This window comes from Zootermopsis nevadensis, unplaced genomic scaffold, assembly GCF_977971745.1.
Source record: "Zootermopsis nevadensis isolate Lab colony 2312 unplaced genomic scaffold, Znev_1.0 Znev_ptg000025l, whole genome shotgun sequence".
In the NCBI taxonomy this organism is placed as follows: Eukaryota; Metazoa; Arthropoda; class Insecta; order Blattodea; family Termopsidae; genus Zootermopsis; species Zootermopsis nevadensis.
In genome coordinates, this window is record NW_028259157.1 from 7,329,376 (window position 1) to 7,348,505 (window position 19,130).

Below are 19,130 nucleotides of genomic sequence, written 5' to 3' on the forward strand. Positions count from 1 at the left end.
TCAATGAATGATTATCCATGGAACAAGCCAGTGATAAACCGGTGTGCTAACTGCATTTCACATATCTAATAAACAGCGTGCTCAGAATTCATAAGACAGTTCCGAGGTTTGTCTGGCATGTACTCGTAACCTGATCAGAGCAAATGGTCAGACTTTAAATTTAATTAAATATAGAATGAAAACACTCTTGAATGTTGACAACTTTCTAATTTAATTCCCCTTTTCTACACACCATTATTTTTACACCTTAATCACAATAATATCACTATAATAAATAATTCTAAAACAATACTGACAGCATTCACTATCACACTACAAACCTTAATTGATTAATTTAAGACATTATTAATTTGTAAGAATTCCCGATAAATTAAAACATATATAATATCATGGTTCCGTGTTACTTGGTGAATAATAATATCAAATGATTCAATTATGATAAATTAAAATAGTAATTTCTTATTACATCCAAACAAGCTCATTAAAATTCTTGTAATTCTTAGCTTTTGTTTTATTGCATACATCTGGTAATGGTACATACTCCTGATCTATATTCTTAAGACACACACACACAATTTTCTTTAAATTACAGTGAATTTTGTGATGTAATAAACACTTCTCCTTTCTACTTAGGATGTTCACATTTTAAATACTGATAACAAATGGTATCCCAAATTAAATTCTTTCTTCAGATCCCAAAGCCATTCTACATAAATGAAGGAATAAAAATATTAATCCTTTGCCAATTAGTAAAAATATCACTGTTATCACTGAAATTGTAAAAATCTGACTTTTTATACTTTGTGGACCTCTTTTTAACTGTCACAAAACCAACTCAACCAACCACAATACATAATTCTGTTCTTTTACAACACTTCTGATATGGATAATTGAGAGCCTCACTACATGCCTGAACAAAAGTATCGCACATAGAAAATATTCTTGTAACTATATGAGCCATCTTGCCCAACACATGAAGACAGAAACAGTATACAAGTTATCTCACTGGCAACAACTAAAAGGTTCAACTAGGCCACAGCCATTTCTTTCCTCTCATGACACTTCATGCATAACATCATTAAAACATAACTTGTAAAACTTTAACATTCTTAAAATACTATGTAAAGTGTTCACAATGTTTATTAAAAATTTATTTTACTTTAAAAATATATTCAATTCAAATGTACGTAAAGTATGATTGTATTAAGTCTACAAAATTTCAAGTCAAGTTATGAAAGCATATCTTACTCGACATATTTAAAATCTAAAACGAAAACAGTGTATGAAACTTTTATGTCAGTAGATATACATGTCCTAACATGTAATATTAAAAAAGTGATCAGGCTTTGAATATGACATATATTTTGAGGTATTAATATGACAAATAGTAATTACAAAATCCTCTTAACAATTACCAAAAACATGAGCACAAGCTACTATATTGCACACACATGGCAAGTTTAAAAACAATCAATAATATTGATTGAACCTGTGTGAAAATAAGTACGAGGTGCGATCGGAAAGTTTCAAGACTGTGTCAATAGAGGGCGAACCGGATGTAGTACGAGCTTCTGCCGCTAGGGGGTGCGGCCTACATTCATAGTGAATCAGTGTGCCAGCCGGCATCATCGAATTAGCATTTGTTTCTTAGTTACGGGCGTTTTGGTAGTGCATTACACCGACCCTCCTGAGATTTCGGAATGGCGTGTGCATCAAATTTTGCCAAAGACTCGCCAAAACGGCTACGGAAACCTATGAAATGCTAAAGCAAGCATTTGGGGAATCCGCAATGGGTCGTGCACAAACTTTTGTGTGGCATTCACGTTTTAAAAATGGCCGAACCTCTGTCGATGATGACGAGCGTTCTGGACGACCATCTTCGAGCACAACGCCCGAAAATGTTACGAAGATTCGGCAGGCCATTCACGAAGATCGACGTCGTACCATCAACGACTTGTGCGACATTGTTGGGATAGGCTATGGGACCTGTCAGCTGTTTCTAAAGGAAGAACTCCACATGCGACGCATCATGACAACGCGCCAGCGCACACCGCCCTCAAAGTTCGGCAGTTTTTGGCCTCAAACACCATGGCCGTCATCCCGCACCCTCCTTATTCGCCGTGTGACTTCTTCCTCTTCCCAAAGATGAAAATTCAGCTAAAAGGAAGGAGATTTGAGACGATAGAAGAGATTCAGGCAGAATCGCAGATGGTGCTTGACAGGCTGACAAAGAAAGATTTCCAGGGATGCTTCCAGATTTGGCAGCGGCGCTGGGATCGTTGTGTTCACTCCCAGGGGAACTACTTCGAGGGTGATGGATGAATTTAATACCTGAGATAAGTGTACGGGTTTTTATAGGCGCAGTCTTGAAACTTTGCGATCGCACCTCGTATCCATTTATGATTTGATGCTTTCATGAAAAATACACTCAACATAATCCTCTTTACCTTTTTCCGATTCAAGAGTAACTTGCCTCAATAAATACTCGTAATATGGTATCAGAATTCAAAGGTTCGACGATTTTAATACCAAAGCCCAACAGGACACTTGAACTTCCCACCCTCAACCCCTCTCCCTAATGTCCATCTTATTATTATTCTCCCATCTCCCTGTAAGTCTTCCAAGTGTACGTTTCTAAAGAGATTTCCTTGCCAAAAATTCTGTATGTATTCTATGTCTCCCCCATCCTACCCACATGCACAACTCACAATTTTCTTTGATTTCACCACTTATATTTGGTGTCCTGTGTGAATCATGAAATTCCTTGTTGTGTAATATCCAAAACTTTTGTTACTTCCTTCCTTTCAGACTCCTCTAAATAAAACCATGTTTCACACTAAAGCAAATGGCAAAGTTATCCACCTATATAATGGTAACTTGATCTTTGGCAGTATGGAAAGTAGAGAGGATAACAGTTTTTGAACCAAATAAGAACAAGTATTTCCTGAATCTTATTCTTTGTTTCCTAATGTTACTTAAACATACTGAATTTTGAAACATTCTCAAATGATTTATTAATTATAGTTATAACATGACTGTTGCTGATTTTGTTTTCATGCTATGTTCATATATTTAGTTATATCTATGTTTACTTACTGGTTTATAGAAACATTTCTGTGTTACAAGGAAGCCACATATTTCAGCTGCACGAATAGATACTCCCAATTTTGGCAGAAAATGGGAATGAACCTGTTGTATGTCTTGCACACTATTTTATCTATTATTAATGGAAGTCTAGAATATTTATTACATCATGTGTTCAAAAATACTTTCTTTTTCTACACCAATGTCATCAAAATGATTAGAAATCTATGGGTTCAACCTTCAAGAACATCTACTCCAGTAATGTTAAAAATTTCCTTCAAAATCTCACCTTATCCCTGCAACATGTGACAAATTTTTATTAATTTTTTGGACAGACTGAGAAAAACCATGAAAGATATGAAACAAAATGGCTGGTAATTAGGCAGACATTAGAACCAGGTACAAGTCTGGAGTGGTATCACTGCACCAACCTGCTTGGTACTTAATTCGAACCAGACATTCAGACACATAGATTAACTCGGTCATAGTTCAGTTGTTTCCGAGTCCTTCTTGCAACTGAACCTCATATCTAGCATTATCTAAACACGATTCTTCAACCACGTAACAAAGTTCAATTAGAAACAGTTTACTTGTGATAGATGAGAACAGCATGTGTGTAAATGAGGAAATACGAATAGGTGTAGACTACGTTAGTAACATCCCTTTTTTTAACATCATACAATTACATCTTATAATATCAACAATTAATGCACTATATGAGATGATGAACTCAGAATTAGTACTGAAATGTGGTATACAGCACCAGTTCAAACTAATTAATCACCAAAGATTTTAAATTTGATATATAATTATGTCTTGCAGTACATTACAATAAACATCATGCTATTCACAAAACTTGAAGGTATTAGTCACATATAATCTGTATTGCAGAGGGACAGGGCATTTAAACCCTCAGACAAAGGGGCTACTGACTACTTTCATCGTTTAGTGGTATGAAGCCGGATCACATGTAAGAGGTGACACATGTTTAATAATGTTATTTCTTTTGTATGTAAAATAAATATTTGTACTGTGACTGGAATCTTTATGTTCCATGGAGTTGATTCAAACAAAACATTTTATCAGTTCATTATACAAACAATTATAATCTTTGTGATTCAAAATCAACAAGATTCTATTGATGAAGATACTGTTATAGCCCAAACTTTTATTTATATATGGAAAGAGATAAAATAAAACAAATTAGTTTCAAAATCTTAAATCAGAATGTGCTCTTCTGCTGACAATGTGTTTTGCAACAAGAAAAGAGTAAAATTTTGAGACACAGGTTCATAATGTAAGATTTTTATGTTGACAACTACCATGTCAGTAACACCAGAAATTAATTTTATGGGGTTTAAATTGGAAGCGCTCAAACTGGATTACTTGAGAGAAATATCCACATTTTGTACAGAACACATTTTTATTTTAGACCATGGTCTTCTGTGTTGTTACACATGTAGTAATCTGGATGTATATCAACATTTCAGAGGATACAAGATTGAAGTACCTACAGGCAGATGCAGCAAGTTCCTCTGAAAGGTTTATATATGGCACTATCTAAACTCACACTATAAAATCCTCAAATCATACACATTTCTATTCACTTAATGCAGGAATAAAAAATCTTAACCATTACCAAAATCTTCAGTCTACCCAGAGGACAGCACTGCCAAAATTTTCACAACGCATTTTCTCTATGATCCTCTGATATTCACTCTTGAGAAATAATCCTAATAAAATACATAATGTGTTAACAGCTCATATTACTAGATACAAATCAGTATCGTAAATGACATATTTTTGCCTTTAATTTAGCAAGGAACTATTTCCAAATGCTTGTAAAGAAATTATGTGGTCACTGGGAGGGACTGAAATAAAGATGAAAAACCATAATTTAAATTCACAGCATACTAAATAACAAAATATCTCCAAGTATAATTAAAAGAAAATCATTATATTCTGACAAATGCCATAGGTTTTTAAGCTTGTATGGATGCTAAAATCTCTGGTTAATAAACAGAATGATGAGGTTGCATAGCAATACATTCTGTTCAATTAATAGCTCCATTTCTTGCCACACAACCATTTTCAACAAGTTTAAAGCGATAGCACAAATCCATGTACATATGTATTTCAATAGCAACTCTATGGTGTTGAATGTTAAATAAAATCTGACACAGAAATGGTGTCACATGATACAACAGGTTCAACTTTAATAACAAACAATTTGAAGTAACAAGAGCATGAGACAGTATAAAATACACTATGTTCAGGAAACTGAGAGTTATAATATATCTGAGGTTCTATTTTGTTTTCACACCTACTTTAAAATAATTTTAAAAAATCAGTCGCAGTACTGGCAGTATTAATTTATCACCTCTATCTTCACTTGCATTATTATTATCATATTTGTTGATTCCTGGAACCAGAATTTTATAAGGTTACATTTTACCATGGATTCATTATAAAACACATTGAAACATCATCATACAACCAAAACAAATTAAACAGGAAAAGTCATTAAATTGTTAACTTCATAAAAATTTAAGATGTTAATAACAATGTTCAATCTGCATGAAAATTACCATTAAGAGCGGAGGTATTCAGAAGATAGGTGGAGTATACAGCGCGTGTATATCCATTTGCTGAGAAAGGTTGCCAAGGTTTCAGAATACAAATTATTTCATATTGGAATTTTTGTTAAACACTAGTGAAAACTCTTTGACATAACCTGATAACTGTGTGACATCCGCAATTTGGGTAATCTCAGCTTCTGGTACAATGGTAGGTATAAAATTAAACACAAAAAAGTATAAATAGTTAACTCACTGCACAACAGACTGGGATACTTTAGTTCTGTGTCAATTTTGATAAAATCATGTTGAAATCTGTGCATATATTTAAAGATGGTACTTTGTGTTGCCAAAATCAAATGCAATGCCACTGTGTTACATCTGAACAAGACACCATGGAATTTTCCAATTTACTCTAACCTAGTCCTTCTACAAACCCTACATAAACTACCGGCTTCCCAACCACCTCTAAACCAAAATTTCAAGGGAACTCACATAATTAACATGGTACAACCTGATCTGCAATCACCAGCTTAAACCAGTTAGAAGAATTTATGGATATTGGTTTTCCATCACTTCTTCAGAAAACAACGCAGAATTAGAGGTCTTCATGGTGACATAAGTATAGATGGTGGTGGACTTCTACATAGTATTCATGATGCAAATGAAGCTAAACTTATATGCTCTTAGAATATTACATCCCAGAATCTTAGATATTTACAGCTGCCATTTACTTTTCAAAAAACTTGTTCTAAAAATACATAAATTAAAAGTGTAACTGATTTATTTTTAATAACAAATAACAGGGCAAAATATTACTAACATAAGATTTATAATCTCTGACATACAATTCTAATTTTCAGAAACTTACACCAATATATAAATACCTGACCGTGCAGAATACTACCAAAAATTTAGAAATCACAGACCTCAAAAACAAAACACTGTGTAAGATTTTAAATTTCAATGGCAGTGAAAATCTGGATGACTGAAATGATATTAATTTCCTTCGAGTAACAGGCACACTTAATTTGATATATTCCAAATATGTTAAAGAATTTTTAAAATGCAGTGGTAGAGCAATGATGAAAGCAGTAGCAGCAATATTACAGTATAATTTTTACAGTAATAATCATATGTAATAAAAATGATTGACCAGTAATTCAGTGACAAATACACGAAAATGTTTGTAACTTATACAAGAGCAGAAAATATGAATAAACATTTCATACAGAAAATCACTAAACAGAATGAAATAAACACCATAAAATTAAACATGTCTAGTGCCTCATGTACGAACACACTGTATAAAGGAAGGCTAATACAATGTCATTAATGAAAGAAATATCTTAATTAAAACATGCTGCAAGCCAATATTCAGGATAAAACAATTATACGATCTGTAAACTTGTAAATGAATTCATTTACAATACAATATTACCAGAATAAGCCTTTGCTCTTGACAAGCACAAAACATTAGGATTCAAAGCATCATTGCAAAATCCTTCAATTTTAATCGGAGCCTAGTAACCTGACATCATACCTAAGTCCTGTACACAGAATAATATTTTAATAAAAGAACTGAGCTTCAGGAGTGAAAGCTCAATCTTCAAGCTATGGAAATTCTAGTAACATGCATCAGCTTCACCCCCTGAATGACAGTGTGTACTGCTCATTGATAGTTTGATACTTAAAATGTTGTTCTCTGATCACACAATGCAATAAAAAACTTTTACTCCTCAATTGTGTTAATTTATTAAATTCTTAGAACTTGTGGCTTGTAACTAAGATCAACAGCCGAAAAATTATAAACACATCTGCATTCACTGAATGGGGCAAACTGCCATTTCAGCATATGCCCTTATGGTATATTTTTAGTTATTGTTTGACCACAATGTAACTTTCAATAATTTTCAATGTTATTTGGTGGCATATTGTGCTCACACATTCACAGGATTTTATAATGGAATGGCCATTATTAAGTTCAATATGTGTGACTTTTATTTAAATAAGATGTTACTGAACATTAGTTATGAATGTAATATTACATTAATTCCTCACGCAACTGCATTCACACAAAAAAATGTTTTATGTGTATCTTGCAACATATCTCTTCACACCATAGGCTCTACATAAGGAACAAGAACAAACTTAATTACAAGTTACCTGGGCCCTTTGGATTGGACATTTAATATATTTAGGCTTTCTGACTTTTGGCAGAATATTCACCACATACTATAAATCATACACACTTCAGTTGACAAATTTCAACTCTGGACAAGTAAACATAGGACATTAGAAACTACAAATGTGTTCCTTCCCCACCAGCAAGTGGTAACACTTTTAATCATACCTTTTTCAAAACACAAGTATATTATACTTTAATTCCAGACACACTCATTTCAAGGTCACATAGAGTAGCACATTCGGAACACCCACAAGAAGCCAATGCATTACTTATGCAAATCTACATAATGGACAGAACCGGAAATTACACTGCACTTAGCATTAAAGGGCCAAAGAAACAATTTAAATATCAGATATGAGGTTCTCATGGTGGCGAGCACAAAGATGGATGTCTTCTAGGTCATAGTGCCATGTAGCCTGGTAAATGTCTACCACATTACATGGCACTACAACCCAGAAGACAGTCATTTCAAATTAAATGTCATCTTCTGCGCAACTTTCATAAGCACAATACTGAGTGGACTTCAGTTTAGCGAAAGCAGCCCTTGCCATCAATTACAGAAAATTTTAGCACACTTGCCAGCAAAGGGCAAATGAGCAATATCAATGTCATCTTCCCTGCAAACTTCAATAGCAGAAGATTGGGCGGATTTCATGGTAGAGTAGTCACTGCCATCGAAGTCTGCAATAAAGATGCAATACAATGGATATACATTTGTAAAAATTTGTACCTTTACGTACTATCCTGGAAAGTGTCATTCTCATCTATCACTTAATTTTTAATTAGTATTTTATGTCATATCACACAAGTTAGAGTGAACTCCATTACTTTTTATTCTTTACACAAGTGTTCTACTCCTTTTAAATACCTTGGTACCCTGCAGTACAACTGTAGAATTTTAACCAAAGTGCACCAAACTGTAATACAAGGCTCGTAAAGTCTCAAAGATATGTACACATCATTGATTTACTTTATCAGCCTCCCTCCTTTGCTCTATCCCAATTTAATAATATGATACTTGTTGTATGTCATATGTAATGAACATTAGTAATTTGAAATGAGTATGTTCACTTTTTGTACTCAATAAGAAAAAAATTATGTGTGACATGGAAGGAGTTTTTACCCTAGTGCATAAGGTACTACAATTATAGCCTTGCTTGCGGATAATGATAATGAAGATGATAGTAATTATGACAATGGTAATGACAGTCACAAGTTTGATTATGTAATAATTAATATAACAATAACACATTCCACTCTGGTTGAACTATGTCTTTGTTTACACTTGCATTTTAGAAAAACAGTCCATATGATGGATTATGTGAACATGGTTTCCAAAGAGTTGGAAATTCAAGGTTACAAATGGACAGGAGGATATTCCAGCAGTTAAATAAAAATAAGTTTGCCACAGTTTTCACATTGACAAGCTGAACTGTACAGTATAATGTATCAGTGACTGGAAATATAATAAAACAGAAAGAATAATCTGTTGTCCATGTTTCTTAAAAAATATCTTGAATGTCTTCTGTAAAATGCTACTTTTTAACCACTCAAAGCCCAGTGGTAACTTTTCAACCACCTACTTTAATAATCAGCAACTCTGCATTTTGCGCACAGAATGTATTTATGGGTTTCACACAATTGTCAGGGTAAATAGGATAGGCTGAGCGGACCTTGTTATGAAGAAGCATTGTTTCCTTCCTGGTATAAACTCAATTTTCAACATAATTTAGACCCACTTTAGCTTCAGCAGGCCAATAAAATAAATAAAGTGAATGTAGGGTAGATTTAAAAGTACAGCAAACAGAACAGAGAGAAATCCTGCACTGAGTAAAGAAGAATGTTGAGAAATAAACAATGTAATTCCACATCTTTAGATATACTATACCAGGCCAAAAAATACTCAAAATGGTGTTCTGTATTCCAGTTTCTATACTAGTGTTCATGATGGTCAAATTTCTAGTATTTTAAATTGTGATTAATATTAAAGAATACTTTTTGGGTTGGCACCTAGTAAACTTAAGATTGTGTTTATGGTTTCTAAATATTGCCAGTATTCAGTTACTTTTTCACTACAAGAGTGACCATATACACAGTTCCTCATAATCTCTTCACATGTCCAGAAAATTTAATTAAAGCAACAAAACTGTTAATCACAAATAAATATTAAATGCATTATTCTGATTATTCTTATGAACCAAATGTGAACAAATTCATTCCATACAAATGTCTGTGATTAAACAGAAGAGCCACTTACTATAATCCAATGCTTGATCATCACTAAAACGTCACACAATTAAAGCCAAAAAGTGCCTCATTTAATTAATGATCAAAATTTTGTCATAACAATTGGTCATGTTCTGCTAAGGTTTCAGATAACTCTATATGAATTTCTTTTATTATTTTACATTCAAAATCATAAAAATGATTTGTAATACTAGCACGTGTTCAGGTAATTTTTACATACTTTTCTTACCATGTAGACTGTCTTTCTAATCTCTCCTTACCACGTAACCTTACCAACTCTGTTGGATATATCCATAGCTTTCTGCACTTCTATAAATGTTCATTTTTTCTGAATCCCTCTGCATCCAGTGCTTTGCTTTTCAGACATATCATATGTATTATATACTTATAACAAATAAAGTGCAATCATACTCTGTTTATACACTCATTACATATTGGATACATGGCCTAAATGGCAAGAGGCCAAGTTATTTGCATGAAGATCACATATTTTGAACAGGAAAGATCTGAGGTGGTACATGCAAACACAAATCCATATAGTACTGCAGTCCACCTTGCAATTCACTTATATCCTGTGATTCTGATTCTCCAACAAAACAAAAAGATGCAGATTAGTACCCAAAACGAGAATAATTAACCTAATTAACCATTAAAGTATTAATATACATTCATCTATAATTTTACTATAACATTTAAAACAATAATTAACAAAAAACTAAATAAACAAACATTTTTTGGAACAATTTACTTGCTGGGAAGTACATGTAAATTAAATACTATTTAGGAACTGCTTAAGTTCTTAAAATGTAATTATAAATATTTAAGGAATTAAGTTCTATATGTAAACAAGTATTTCACATTTGCTGCATAAAATATTGATAGATCAATAAAACAAATGTTCAACAAATGACACCACACAAAGAATTCTGGAACTATACATTATATACATTTATGTAGAAAATTACATTAAAATGGTTAAAAAGTGAGAAAGAGGGAAAATGGTATATTTCATAAAACTGAATTAGACCATATATACAATATAATAATTAGCTGCACACAAAACAAGAATAATCAAAGTATGACACTTGACTCACATGTTCATTTTAATTTGATGCTAAACTGTTTTACTTTTTGGAGTAACTAACTTTCTCATACTATATTAAACCATAGCCCTTATCAGAATCTACACACATGAATCCAGTGTAGTGCATACTGATGACATTCGCTGGTTCACTCCTCACTGTTATGAGCATAATGAAACTCAAAAGCAAATTTGCTTTGGGCTCAATTTTACAATAGAAGATTTATGCCAAAATATCTATGAAACAAAACTTAAATTATTAAGTTATTTATACTTCAACAGTTAACTACATACTGTTAAACCCGCTTGAATCACATACAGCATAAAAGAACTGTGTAATGTAATTTAACTTCCAACACGAGACTACAATAGCTGGGTTATAAAAGAAATAAGAACAAACATGATAAAGGTTTCTAAGTATTTATCAACACAAAACAAGGTGCCATATTTAACTCATAATGTAACCAACATGAACTCCACAAATGTTTTTCTTAAACAGTTCAAGTGTTTTCAGGTGTTTGGAAATATCAGCATCTTAAATACGGTTAATGACAGATTCTGTCAAATATTTCAGTTCTCTGGATGTTTAACACTGCAGAAATTGACATAAAATGATGTACAGTTTAGGGAGAAGTGGTCTTATCAAGATACAAGACACAGTGACTTGAATAGCTGCTTCCTAGGCTTAGGGTTAATGGAAACTCTAGAGCCACTTGATGAGAAACAGAAAGACATACATTTACATCTCCATTTCCAGCAGATGCTAACTGATTTCCTGATGCACAAAGTTTTGGAAAACAGACACGACTGCTACCTCCAGTCAATGACTCACCATGGGTGCCAGACCACATCAAACACAGAGCAGAACCACACTCCAGACCCCCACTGACACCATGTCTATTTATAACATTGCCACTTGTGACCACATTATCTTGCAGAGATTTGCTGCTACAGTTAAACTCAAAATCATTTTCATAAGTGACGTCATTTGTACCGTAGTGACTATGTTTGGTAACAGTGCTGCCAACTTTGCAACCAGTAGGATGTTTCAATACTGGATTTGCAGATCTGTGGTGGAGGTGGTGATGGTGGACATGATGACGATGAAAACTTCGTGGGGTATGGTGATTGGTTCTAATCAGAGGACGACGATAATTAATTTCAATCAGCATCAACTGATCAAATCGTCATAAGTCAGGAAACCTACGCAAATGGAAGATAACCAGTGTTACAAATGTAACCTTCAAAAGAATAACACATGAGTATCTAGAAGAGAATTAATCAAAATTATTAAGTTGATATTACCTTGCACACATACAGCAAACATACCTGTACACTCCAAACCGATCTGAAAATTGTACATTAATACACATTCCTTAACACAAAATGGCAATTTTTAATATATCATATCTAAACAAAATTATCAATTAAATATTTTATTACAAACAAAAGAATACCTTGGTATCTTATTTTTTCTTAACAATTATAACAGCATACAGACCGAACACTAAATTTTTGGCCTCAAAACATTTCTTTAAAAGTTCAGAGTAATGGAAGTACCTTTCTCCTTAATGAAAAAAATGCATACATGTAGTGAAACATGAATAGTAAAACCATATGACTAAAACTGCCATTTGTGTCAATGTTTACATGTATGAATTCAAACTATAGTAAAATTTAAGGTTAGTGTGCATAGCTTATAATGAACTATTTTAAAGAAATTAGCACACAACAAAAAGCAAACAAACTCACAAAGAAACTGATTAACCCTTTGAAGTCGAGTGATAATGTGTGTACCATCTTCTTTAACAATCAGAAATGCTGCATTTTGTACAATTCTCAATGTAAACAGGGAGATTTCTTTAAACAGTTTTTATCAATTTCATCTTTGTAATGGTGAAATGCTGTGTTTTCTTTGAGGTATGGACTGTAATTAAAAAATATTATTCTCACAAGTTTTGACTTGAAAGGGTTAATTATGTGCAATGAGACTTGTAAACTAAATATATTTAAGCTATTAAGCTGTTCACAAGCTACTGGGGCTAGAACTTGGTGAAGAAACCTAGTGGAAAGCTGTTACTTGGATGATAAAGCAGGAGGAAGAAAGACAGTTTAAGTAATAAGGTTTAGATGTTGTGGACTGGACTCAGTATAGGATTTAAAGGCAGTGTCTGGTGTTGGTAGTGTTAAACCTTTGAGTTCTACTGTCACAGAGAATAAGAGAATTCAAGAATAAACAAACTTTCTGGGTTAACACAAGTAACTGATGAGTCGAACTAGCACCTCATATTCACTAAAGTGAAGCTGTGCAGCTACACGCCATAGTGGCACCTGTGGCAAGAGGATCAATAGCTTCTACTCATTCTTGACCTCGGCATTGGACAGGGTGAACGGTCAGCATCACAAACCTAACCACACCTTACCCCCCTGGAAAGGACCCCCAGTGCCCACTGTATTGGATTGGAAGGTGGGTGAACCCCACAGCCAATATGGATGCAAAAGTTAGAAGAAAAATCCTTTGCCCCTGCCTGGGATAAAATCCTGGGCATCTAGCTCACAGTCAAGTTACTGATTGGGCTACCCTGGCTCATATACAGAGTGTCCCAAAAAGATACATACACATTCAAGAATTCATTATTCCTACCATACGTCAGCTGTATGGATGTGAGGACATGGTATGAAGAAGATGGGACACCCCCACATTACCATCATGATGTCAGGGCCTATCTTGACACTTTTCCCATCCAACAGATAGAACACAACAGCATCTGCTGAGTAACCCCCATGTTCGCAAGATTTAATCCCACCCGCCTTTTTCTGGTAGGGTACTTGAAGGATGCAGTGCACAGAGCAAAGCCAGTAACACTTCAAGAGCTACACAGTAAGAAACAGAACAGTCTTGCGCAGCCATCCAAGCGTCAACTTCAGTGACCGCGTCTCAGTCAGTTGTTCAACAGTCAACTGTGCCACAAAGCCAATGGTAGCTATTTTGAATACCTATACTAGATTTGCTAATTAAATAAGTCTCAATGCTGTATTATGTAATGGTTTGGTTTAGTTTAGTTTTGTTATTAAATATCTTTATCTCATTCACTGAATGTGTATAAACATCTTTCCTGGACAATCTGCACATTCACTAAACCACTCGCATATACCCATGTTTTATCCATTAAAATATTCTGTTCTGCTACACATCACAGGTTGCCAAAAGTATCATTTCAACACACCAGTTACCTGTTTAATAAATCTAAAATTTGGTTAATAATTATAAACAAATAAATACAATCTTACTATAATGCTGTAGTTACTACTCTACAATCACATTTTTGCTGAAGGATACAAGAACTTGACATACACATAAGCAACTACACACATGCATACACCCCCCTCAAATAATCTCAATCTCACATAATTTCCCTATACAAAACCATGCAAGCATTCATGTAAACATACAATTTTGTGGTTACACTTTCTGTACCACTTGACCACACAAAATGGAACTGAGAACTTTAAAATTATTATTTCCATTTCACCTGATTTAGAGACTTTGTTTTGGGCACTTCTGGCCAGACTATGATTAATTTTTTTAAAAATGCTAATGGTGTTAAATTATACCTTCCTGCATTACTGATAAAGTTCAACAACAAATATTCACAACATTTAAAAACTGAGACCTTGTGGATATAGTCAGTGAAACTACAGGCAAACAGTACATTCAGGACACTATTTCTTTAATGTCACATGTGAATGAAATTATTTTGATCTAACTGCCTGAGTAAGGCACCACACACTTTCCAGTGATATGAAAAAAATGGATGTCCATTCAATAATCAAGTTCCTGCAAACTTATCTTCAGTACATTAAAACAGGAGTTCTCAACTCACGACCTGCATTAATTTCTGTAGCTCGATAACATTCTGTGATGAATAAATAGTATATTTTTTTATAAATTACAATGAAGTTTAAATAAACTGTATTCAAATATAACCTGGCAGCCTGTAAGTTTGTACGAAATGATATGACCCCTGGTCTAAAAAGGGCGAGAACCCCTGCTTTAAAATCATGGCTAGCAAATTATTTTATAAGTAATAAAAACAACTTTTCAACTCCATAAGTTATTCTTCCCAGAACCTGACGATCTAAGCAGCATGACAAGAAACAAAATGTCAATTTAAACTGAATCACGAAGAAACGTCAAAGAACAAGGAAAAATACTTGAGATAAGTGATGATGATCTGGGCTGTTATAGTATATGGCCATGTGCCACTGTTCTGGAGGAATGCACTGCTTCCATCATCAAGACATTGTGCAAAATACAATACCCATAAGATCCTTGATATTCACATTGCAGTAAAAACCTCAAACTTTAGAGATAAAACTGGACTGTTAAAGTGAGGCTTACACTGCTTATTTAGCACAATTTAACAAACAGGATATTTTCCTTACATTTATGCAGTAGAACTGTACACCTTGTACAAATTAGAACTTCAACTCTGTAGGTAGCAGTACAGGTACAGAACTGATGTTAAGAAGATCAAATGAAACACTCCACTACTAAAATGAAGCAATGAGATTGGCAAAGCAGTTGACAGAATCCAGAACTTAAATTACTTGTGTTCACAACTGCCAGCAACTAGACTCTATCCTGCCAGGTAAATCCAGTCACCTCACCTTTCTTTAAAATCCACTTTAATTTTGTACTTGAAGTTATGCCTCAGTCACTGACGTGGGTCTCTTATATTGAGGGTTGCAAACTAAAATTGATACACACTTCTCGTACTGGGTGTGCTATATATCCTATCCCCATTATTCTCCTAATAATATTTGAGTAAAAATACACATAGCTAAGTTCCTCATTATGCAGTTTTCTCTGTCTTCAAGTTACAAGAATGCCAGAAAGACTTTAAATGGAATTTGATGCACAAGACCCCATTCAATCACAATTAGGAAATAGGAGGAGTAAGGTGACAGAATGAGCATAACAGTGACAAGATTTGAAGAAACGTAAGTGGTTTATCTGATCCCATCTCTCCAAACTAATCCAGGTAAATGGAAGAATTACATGTTATCTAAGAGGTTAAGGTGAAGGGACGGTACCACTGTACCTAACAGCATGCCAATTATATGCACAGGGGCATGGAGGGAATGTTCAACATATTCTCAGACCTCAGCAATAGCTTCACGTTCTGGATGCCTTTACCTCTGAGGAAAGTTCTCCACCATCTGGTACCCATCGTACAGGAGGGTAGGTGCATCCCAAAGCCATCCCGGACATGCTGGTGAAGAGAAAATTTTCCAACACCTCTAATAAACTTGCACCCCAGCCATTCAGTGTATCACCAGCCAAATTACTGGACAAGCTACATTCTGAACTATAGCAGCAGTTTCCAAATTTCTGCAGTATTACAACCACCCTAAAAACACATCATTCTCCCACCTCTTTCCTTCCCTATCAATAATTAATCAAAAATATTTTCATATGACACTTCCTCATCCACTGTGACTTATTAAGATTAAATGCCAATGATAATGACAACAATAAAACAGCAGCTAGCTATATGAAGTAAAACCAGAACAAAATTACGTATAGGCCATGCATGGCAATGGTAAATATAACCATGACAAAATGTGAAAAGAATGAAGTTCATCTTCATATTTAACAAGGAAATTACATAAAAAATGTTTCAGTGGATTATAATAATGCAAAAGATGTTTGGAAAAAAAACATGTCCTATAGGGAAGGAAAAAACAATGTGCAATAAAGAATGAGAATCTGGACACTCGCAGATATGAGACGTTGATCCCAAAACAGAATGTTTAAAACAAGTTCCACAATATAAGGTAACAGAACCATCTAGACAGAATTTATAGACCAAAACAGAGAGTAACCACGCTGCAGAAATTAAAAAAAATTACATCCATTATGGGAAAATAATATTGGCAGAAAACAGGGAAATTGTTTTAAAAAAAAAATTAAAATATTTCATCAATCATTATAATATAGCCCTACATCTTCCACAAACAGTCAGCCATTAAAAACTATAGACCACGTATGTGACCTTCTTTTAAGGATGACAATTCAGGAAGAATTTCTGTAAATGGATTTTGCATGAAATAGTTACAGTGCAAAAACTACTGGTGTGCTTAATGAAGTCATCAAATTTAGTTTCAACCTTACTACTATGCAAAATGTTTTCAGAAACTGATAACACATAGAAATACTAATTCCTTACATTTCAAAACTAAAATTTCACATTTCATTAAATAATTTTTATCTGATACACAATATAAATTCAAAAACTTTACACCACTGTAATTACATTGCTGGTTTTAATTATGCCCAATAAATGTGCTAACCTCAGATAAAGATAAAGTTGTATTTGTGATTAACCATTACAAGACAAAGGCATAAAGTGGACATGGCAATAAGGTCCACATATTCTAAACTTCAAAATGAGATAACGTTAACTGTCGGCTTCACACTGCAGCCAACTTAAACTCCAGGCAAAGTCCCTAGTACACACTGGATAGGAGGCTGGGTGGATCACAAAGCCAATGTATAAAAAAAACTCAACAGAATTACAGACAATTATGAGAACTTATGTCGAATGATTCTGATTTCGAATATATATAGGACTTACCAGTATATGATGGTGGTAAGTACTTGAAAACACAGTTTCCAAACCAAGTTTGAATTATATTGTTGCCCAACATACCACAGCAGACTCTTCATCACTCGACTACTTTTAAATATATTTTTATTATTGTGCCAAACATGGTGATCGAGCAGTTAGTACATCTGCTTCATACTGATGAGGTATCGGGTTCAGAAACTCAGCCCAAATACTCACTAACCTGAATGATACTGTTATGATTTTATTAATCACTTAAAGATATGGTACAAAATCCTTCAGCACAAGATCATAGGTTGCCATTCTCATTATAAAAAAAGTTTGTATCTATCAGTATAATGTCATAAGCACCACAAATATATCTTACCTGATTAGGAATGGGCTAGAACTGAAACATTCAAATCACTGGCCAGTTTTCAGTAACAGTCATCACATTTGTGTATTTGTAGGCACATGCATGTGGATGTGCAAGTTTGTGTGTGAAGAAATTGGCTGTTTGTGCTCACAACTCAAACCCAACCAAAAGAAAGAGAACTTCCCTCTGTAGACAACATCCCAGCCCAATGACTACACTATGAATTGAATAGCAGGTGATTATATTACAAAATATTTAGTAAATGTTTTGCAATTATTAAAATTCAAATTTGTTTTAAATTTTAAAACAGTAAATATGTACAAGAATAATGACTTTACACAAAGAAGTAATGTTTTCTTAAGTCTTCACAATGCCATTGGTTACATTGCCATTTCTTAATTAATTATCGAAATATGATTATTTTAGGCAAAATTGGCACAGAAACAAAAAATATGGCAGGCATATAATTGTGTCAACGTAACTTTGTGTAGCAAATTTAAACTTAGCATACCACCGAGACGGATACTGCAATACGCTGCGTATCTTTTAAAGGGTTAACCAATGGTGGAGCAATCTTTCTTAACAATTCTCTCCTTCACATTCATACACAAAACACTGACCACTATAGTCAATACTGATAAATAATGAAATATAATAGTATTATAATGAAAGTAAAAAGTGCATATAAACTGCATTTTGTTATCATTATCTATAAAATGTGATAAGACATGCAGTAAGATTGAGATAATAAATACTAGCACTTGCACGGTTTTTCTGAATACAAAACAACTTAACCACTCGATGATCAAAATTCAAATCTAATGCATGAAAATTTGTACTTGCATGACATTGACACAGTTACAGCATTTACTATCCTCTCTAAAATATAATGTGATGGAAATACACAATGTCACATAATACTTGCCAAAATAGTAAACTTCAACATATCATCTTTTTTCATATGGTC

At 33.8% G+C, this 19,130-nt stretch overlaps 1 protein-coding gene and 1 long non-coding RNA gene across 7 annotated transcripts in view; one reads left to right on the forward strand and one right to left on the reverse strand.

Annotated features, from left to right (window-relative positions):
* LOC147872633 (uncharacterized) overlaps positions 1-19,130 on the forward strand; it is a 421,094-nt gene that overhangs the window by 277,119 nt on the left and 124,845 nt on the right. The window lies entirely within an intron of this gene.
* LOC110831358 (ankyrin repeat domain-containing protein 13C) overlaps positions 1-19,130 on the reverse strand; it is a 40,476-nt gene that overhangs the window by 6,287 nt on the left and 15,059 nt on the right. For 3 of the 6 annotated variants that reach the window (XM_087356086.1, XM_087356087.1, XM_087356085.1), the window contains exon 11: positions 12,386-16,452. The exons of 1 other annotated variant lie outside the window; for it this stretch is intronic. In XM_087356086.1, the coding sequence (XP_087212212.1) occupies positions 16,356-16,452 (97 nt within the window). In that variant the 3' untranslated portion in view covers positions 12,386-16,355. 2 more of the 6 variants (XM_022067259.2, XM_022067257.2) reach the window with 2 other exon arrangements.